The sequence below is a fragment of the Echinops telfairi genome, unplaced genomic scaffold (genome assembly GCF_000313985.2).
Source record: "Echinops telfairi isolate 266 unplaced genomic scaffold, ASM31398v2 ScPeMD7_9;HRSCAF=40, whole genome shotgun sequence".
NCBI classification, from domain to species: Eukaryota; Metazoa; Chordata; class Mammalia; order Afrosoricida; family Tenrecidae; genus Echinops; species Echinops telfairi.
This window is the reverse complement of record NW_022103906.1, coordinates 51449782-51457194: the sequence shown is the minus strand read 5'-3', so window position 1 is coordinate 51457194 and position 7413 is coordinate 51449782. Positions and strand designations below refer to the sequence as shown.

The 7413-nt window shown below is 47.9% G+C and overlaps 1 protein-coding gene across 3 annotated transcripts in view; it reads right to left on the bottom strand.

Annotated features, from left to right (window-relative positions):
- ZDHHC2 (zinc finger DHHC-type palmitoyltransferase 2) overlaps positions 1-7413 on the bottom strand; it is an 81912-nt gene that overhangs the window by 73826 nt on the left and 673 nt on the right. Inside the window, exon 1 of one of the 3 annotated variants that reach the window (XM_004696173.2) lies at positions 7255-7381. The exons of 1 other annotated variant lie outside the window; for it this stretch is intronic. In XM_004696173.2, the coding sequence (XP_004696230.1) occupies positions 7255-7381 (127 nt within the window). Of the gene's footprint in view, positions 1-7254; positions 7382-7413 lie in introns of those variants that run through there. One more of the 3 variants, XM_045286659.1, reaches the window with a different exon arrangement.

Genomic DNA, 7413 nt, shown 5'->3' with positions numbered 1-7413 from the left:
CCCCCACCCCCCGCCCCACTTTCCAGTCGGGACCAGCAGCCTTCAGTGGGCTCACCTTGGAAGTCGGGTCGCAAAAGATTACTCTAAAAACAAAAACAATTAGAAAACGTTCTGCAACAGCTATCCAACAGACTACTGAAAATCTTAATTCAATTATGCTATGCTGTTTTTGTGTCACATTCCTGAGTGGTAATACAAAATTCTATGATGCTGTATAATATTAAATTACACAAAATACAAAATTCTATGATGCTGTATAATATTAAAACGGTTTTTCTAAGTGGTCTTTGGGATACTGGTGGGTGCCATGTTCTAACGTTTGGGAAAGGAGCGAGCATTTCCACAGGTATCTCAGAGAGAGAGAGAGAGAGAGAGAGAGAGAGAGAGAGAAAGGGCTGGAGTCCCTGGGAACTTGCAAACCCCCTTCCGAGAGAAAAGAAGGTGGGGCGGGGCACGTGAGGCCACTGTGAAACGACACGAAACCAGTGGTCTACATTATTCAAGGTAAATCCTGGTTCCATTTTCCTGAGATGAGAAACCACAAAAGTCTCCATTACAATGAAAATCAGACACAAACAAAGGCAGGAAGGATCTTCTTTATTTCTTTAGATATTATAAAAATTACTATTATTTTTTGGATCTTCTCACTGAAAACTTCTCACCCACATACTCATACACGGGGTTTCAAGTTTTGTGGGACTATAGAATTCAAAATAGTAGAATTGTTCTCCCCATCTCTCTCTGGTTTCCTGACTTCGTCACATGACAAAAATTTAAAAAGGTCTCGCTTTACACGCAGCCACATTTCATCAAACGTCTCTTGTTTCCTGTCCATTTTCCAAGCGGGGCTCCGTAGTCTTCCCAGGGATTCAAGTCCTTATACTCATGCCGCGCCCTGTGCCCTCCGCGAGCTCGCCGTGCCCTCCGCGAGCTCGCCGTGCCCTCCGATTCACGGTAGGTGAGAACTCACAGAATCTAAATAGGTGCTTCTGTGTTCTATCCTTAACTATGTTTGTTTGTTTGCCTAAGGAAGGAAAAGATGATTGCTTTATCTCCCACACTGAACCATAGGTATGTGTACCGAATTCTTTTAATCCGCAAGAATCCTCTATAACCACTCTGAAGTATAAGCAGTTGACAATTATTTTGAAGGGTGTTAATTAGTAAAGACTGCAAACCCCCAAAACTCTAATGGTCTACACTTCCTAGCCTACTCCAGAGCACCCAATTTGGCCGGCCAAGTGTTTCTGTAATACGATTCTTTGGATCATACCACCCCCATTGGTTTCAGCATTCTCTGCAATGTGTCTGTGCTGTAACAGCCGAATCGAATAGTTGCAATAGAGTCCACATGGCCTGCAACCATATATGGACTACCTGGACCAAAGGATAATGTCTTCTAAAACTTACACAGTTGTGTAAAAGCTCTGGGCTTATCTTCAGCCCTCTGCTAACTCTCCTTAACCAACAGGCATAATGTTTAGCAAAGGTACTAAACAACTTTCTAGGGTTAGAGCGATCTAGGGAGGGCTTAGCAGAAAAGCAGAGGCATGCTAACCTCTCACACTGGAGCAGCTAAAGACCGTCACAGCATAAACCAGTCAGAGGGGCCTTATAGGGCAGAGCACTGTCAGCAGCTAACCAACATACACAAGTCCTGTATGCAAATGAAGTCAAGGCTGGCCTATATGATTTCTATGATCTCTAAAAATGACTTTAGTAAAACCCATCAGCAAACTCAGAACTGCACGACGACCAACATTTTTAGCACCCAACTTGGTTATCTTTAGAGAAAAGTTAACCAAAAAAGCAGTAGGGGGGAAGTTTCTTGGAATAATTCTGAACTTTTTCTGTCAATTTGAAAAGATAAAAAAAAAAATCAATGGCAAACCTTGTGAAGACCATTTTAAATGTTAGCACTTAAAAGGGACAATTCGGTCACCTTCTGCAGCATGCAAATTCAGCACGCGAACTGGCATCACTGACTGGTAAGACATAAAGCACGTCCAATGAAGCCGCTGAAGCAGCACGGGTGAGTGAGGCTGCAGCGCACCTTACTACACCACCACAGAGTCAACTCTGACTCACAGCGCCCCTACAGGACACAGTCGGGCCGCCTTTTGGGCTGTACATCTTGATGAGAACACGGACACAGCCTCATCTTTCTCCTGTGGGGCAGCTGATAGGTTTGAACGGATGACCTTGAGATTCGCAGCCCCACACATAGCCCAAAATCCACCCAAGTGCCTGGACTACTCATACTCCCTCTAATTCTGCCTCATAAAGTATACATTTTACCCTTCGAATGTATCTTACTTTATGGAAATTGAGCTAATAATTAGAAGGACCAGAGACAAATTACACTCAAAAGAATTACACCCAGGATGGAGGGAGAGGGAAGAGGAGGGGAGGTGGGAGGGAGCGAAGGGAGGCAGGGGAGACATGGTATGAACAAAAGGCTCTAGTTAATAAGAAAATGGGATAGAATGATGAACTGAGAAAATACGACAATCCAATTTTATCTCTTTTTTGATAGAGTAGGAAGCAAATTTACCCAAAACGCTTGACTCGTACAATGTATAGAAAATTTATCTACACACATTCTGGAGAGAGATGAGTTTATTTTTATGAAACATAAACACTAGGCAAAAATTATGCTAGCTGAAAGAGTGTCTAGAGAGCCACATACATCCATGATGTTAAATATAGAAACTAACTGTGATGAGAATCATTATCTCCGGTTTCCAAGGATACCAGGATAAGTACTACTCCTAAATTGCGGTTCATTCAGCAAAGGGCACAGAGTAATTTATATTCAGGGTCATCTCTAGCTGACAGCAGATGGAGGAGGATCGAAGTAAATAACTCGGTTTGTTCACATCTTCCTTTACCCACTGCAGTTCCCAGCCTCCGACCCCTCCCACCTTCATTCTTTGGGGTCAACCTTTGGCCGATGCTTTATAGGTGACATTTGTAAAACAGGACTATAAATACAACTTTCCAGAAAAAAAAAAATCCACAAGGGACAGGACAAGGCAGTCCACATGTAATTAATGCCGGGGGAGGGGGGTGAGGAGGCTGGCATTGCGGTTATTTTGTGTGTGTGTGAAAAGGAGAAGAGGTGGGTTTGGTGCATTTGTTTGCCCCAGGGCCTGGAAAGGGACTGCATAGTTCATTTCAACTTCCCACCCAACGAAGGTGTCGGCCAGTGGTGGCTCAGGAATATGGTTCATTTCCAGGCCAATGAGTCACCACCCATCATCCATCTGTTAGCGAAGGTTTGCATTTACTATGATGCTGAACGGGCTTCCTTGCTGCTTCTAGTGGAAGATGGGCTCGAAAGAAAGAACAGGTGCTGTACCTGAGAAAATCCACTAATGAACACCCTAGGGAGCACAACAATAGCTGCTTGTGGTGGGAGGACCCACCACCAGGTACATTTCATGCCACTGCGCAGGAGGTGCCCAGAAGTTGGGGGTCAACTCCATAGCAGCTGACAACCACCCAAGCAAAGCCATCCAAGACTTTGGATGTTTATCACTCTTAAAGGGCTGCCCTTTCTAGTTTTAAATTCATTTTCCATTTGCTCGGACAGGCGACTTGCTGTTGGTGTCTATAGACCTGTTGTTGTTAGTGCCAGTGGGTTATCTTCAACTCAAAGTGGCCCCGCGACAGAGCAGAACTGCCCTTCGGGCTGTGTCAGTGGTCATCTCTTAGGAAGGAAGCTGTCGGTCAGCACTGGACTGGGCAGCAGTTCAAACCCAACAGCTGCTCCACAGAAGAAAAGCGAGGCTCCCTGCTCTTGTCAAGATGTACAGGCTGGGAGAGCCTACCTGAGGTCACTGTGGGTCAGACTCCACTCGATTGTAGTGGGGGCAACACTGATGGGAACTGAGTGCCAGTTCTTTCTCCCTCAGAACAGCTGTGTGGGTTGAAACCTTTCCATTATCAGTACTCTTTTTCTATCGTCATAGAGTTGTTTGTTTGTTTGTTTTCAATCATTGTATTGGGGGCTCCTACAACTCTTATCACAATCCATTCATCCATTCATTCATTGTGTCAAGCACATTTGTACATTTGTTACCATCATCATTCTCAAAACATTTGCTTTCTACTTGAGCCCTTGGTATCAGCTCCTCACTTTTCCCTTCCCTCCCCGCTCACCCCTTCCTCATGTACTCTTGATAATTTATAAATTTTTTTTCATATCTTACACTGACCGGTGTCTCCCTTCACCCACTTTTCTGTTGTCCGTCCCCCAAGGAGAGGGTTATAGGTAGATCCTTGTAATCAGTCCCCCTTTCTCCCCCATCTTCCCTATACCTTCCTGGTATCGATACTCTCATTATTGGTCCTGAGGGGTTTATCTGTCCTGGATTCCCTGTTTCCCGCTCTTACCCGTACTAGTGTACATCCTCTGATCTAGCTGGATTTGTAAGGTAGAATTGGGGTCATGATAATGGAGGGGGGAGGAAGCATTAAAGAACTAGAGGAAAGTTGTATGTTTCATCGGTGCTGTACTGCACCCTGAATGGCTCGTCTCCTCCCCGTGACCCTTCTGTAAGGGGATGTCCAGTTGCCTACTTATGGGTTTTAGGGTCTCCACCTCACACTCCCCCTCATTCACAGCGATATGATTTTTTGTTCTTTGATGCCTGATACCTGATCCTATCGACACCTCATGATCACACAGGCTGGTGTGCTTCTTCCATGTGGACTTTGTTGCTTCTCAGCTAGATGGCTGCTTGTTTATTAAAAACTACCCGTGACAATCTAGGCGATATTGTTTCGGAGTCATTTATTTGTGTATCCAAGGCCATTTATTGAGTGATTTCCATGCAGCAGGCATTGTGCCAGGCCAGGTGGGTAGTGACAGGAAGCCATGCTCAACTTCCCTCTCCACTTCTTCAAGATCGTCAGTTTAAGCACCAATAAGAGGCCATGCCACTTAGTTCATTTTTAAGGAGGTATTCCCTGCCCTAATCAGACTGTCACTTACTAAAATTGTGACGAACACTGGAAATACCGCAGGCTGCCAGGAGGGCAAACAAAGCGGTTTTGGAAGATGGTGAGTCCCTCTTGCACTATCAGGAGGGACCAGTCCCCGGGGAAGCTCATCATGCTTGGGAGAGGAGACCGGCAGCGGAGAGGAGGAAGACCCTCCCCGAGGCGGACTCTCAAACAACCAAAGTTGTGAAGACAGTGCAGGTCAGGGCAGCGGTTTGTTCTGTGGCACAGAAGGTCACGGTGACCAGGAGCTGACGCAACTGACCTAAACACAACAAAATCCTGCTGGGAATTTTGGGGAGACTTTGTATGTATGTCTTCAACCAATAGAACATCTATATAAAAACGGATCCAGATATAACACAGCAATTTTCTTTTTAGTTTGCCTCTTCTTCCACTGTCACCTGGCTAACTAGTACTTTAAGACCTCCTCAGGTGGCCCCTCAGCTGGATGCAGAGGAACTTGGATAGGAAGAAAAGCAGCCCTTGCCTTTAAACACGGCTGGACAGGAGACATGGCATGAGGCTAAGCTTCTTAACTTAAGGCGATCATTTAGGAGAATAAGCAGCCTGTTTTTTAAATCAAGGCCTTATAGCTCAGTCTTCTCTCCTTTGCACCATTTCCATTCATGGAAACCGTTCACATTTTTAAGACCGTAAAGGAATGCAAGACAATGAAGGTTCCCAATAGTTATATAACAGTGCGTGTCTCTCAGCAGGCTAGCGATTTGATATTAAAAGTGAACACAAGAATGACACAACGCTTCTGACAGTTTTCTCCCCACACATTTTTAGATGATTTCAATATCAAGTTGAAATATCAAATCACCTACTTAGATGCATTGTCCAATCTTTTCTTTTCCTTTGGTTCATTTTTAAAATAACTATTTCTTTGTACTAAAAGATATTTATTTCGGTTGCAATAAGTAATTGCAGCAAAATTTAAAACCAGGTGAAATAATCCATATCAGCCTCCTTAAAAGTTATGTCAGCAATATTTTAATACATGATTCTGACGATGCTTAACTATCTCTCAAAAGGGGCAACTTTTTGAGGTAAAATGGTTTCAAACGACATTCTATGTCTGGATCTTGGACGTTTTGAAATGCTTAAATGAGGGAAGGTGCTACTAGGACACCTTTCTCCTCCTGACTCCCGAGGCAGTTTTGCCTCACAGCGAACAAGTGGACCCTTCTGTGGGCGAGAGACACAAAAAGCATGCGCGGTGCCACTGGCAGAAAGGTCCTGCTCTCTCCAGCACGGTTTCTCACCGGCACCATCGGTCGTCACAAGACCTCTGAAGGCAGAGCCAGCGTTCAATAAAGGTCAGGCCTGTACTTGCCAGGGTGCAGAAATATCCACTTCACGTTAATTAATTAATTTTTAAGTTCGGCATTGACAGCACCCTTCCCCACCAATCAGGAACCTGAAACTTGGACTTGGGCCACTTGGCCTCAGGCAGGCAGTCCGCCTTTTTTCCCTGCGCCCCGCTCCCTTCAACACCCCCGCTACACACACACACACACACACACACACACACACACACACACACGGTCTGTCTATTGCACGCCTCTGAAAACACTTTCTAGTGTCTCTCCTCTACCCCCGCCCTGACACTAGAAAGTGTCCCAAGGATAATACTTAAATCCTAAAGGCAGCACAAATGCTCCTGGAGCGCTGTCACCAACAACTGCACAGGTGGAGCACGGACGGCCAGCGAGAGGTCGCTCGGACACCCGCAGCCCAGGCTCCGAGCTCCCGGCGGTCGGCGCAGCTCGCCTTCGGGGCCCAGCCCGGCGTCGGCCGGCCCCAGCGCAGCCCCGGGCCTGCCCTGGGCGCGCAGGCTGCGGGCAGAGCAGACCGTGGCGCCCGCCGGATCCGGCCCTGCACGGCTAGGGGGTGTGGCTGGGCTCCGGTGACTTGGCCACCAGGGAGTTGGGGGTGGCAGTGGCAATGTGGCCTGAGAGTTGTTCGGGGGACGGAAGGGTGACTGGGCAGAGGCTTGGCCGCGGGGCAGCCGGGCTCCAGCTCCGCGGGCAGTGCCCGGGGTGCAGGGGCATCTTCAGAGGGGGCAGAGACGGGGTGCGACCCGGCTCTCCGAGCCCCCGCACTGCCCGGGTGGGCTGGGGAGGCGGTCAGCAGCAGGGAAGCGGTGGCCAGAGAAGGGTCCTCTCTCTGCGGAGGCCGCCGAGCTGGGTCGGAGGGGAGGTCGCGCGGGGGTCGCGGGGGGGTGGGGGGCGCACTCACCTAGGCATAGCTGGATGGCGTAGGCGTAGTAGGACCACCCCAGCAAGAGGCCGATGAACACCACCGGGGTCCAGTACAGGACCCTCCGGCACCGCCGTCTGACGCCGCCCGGGCCCGAGGGCGCCATCTTCCAGCCGCAGCCACCTGCCCAGCTCCGCC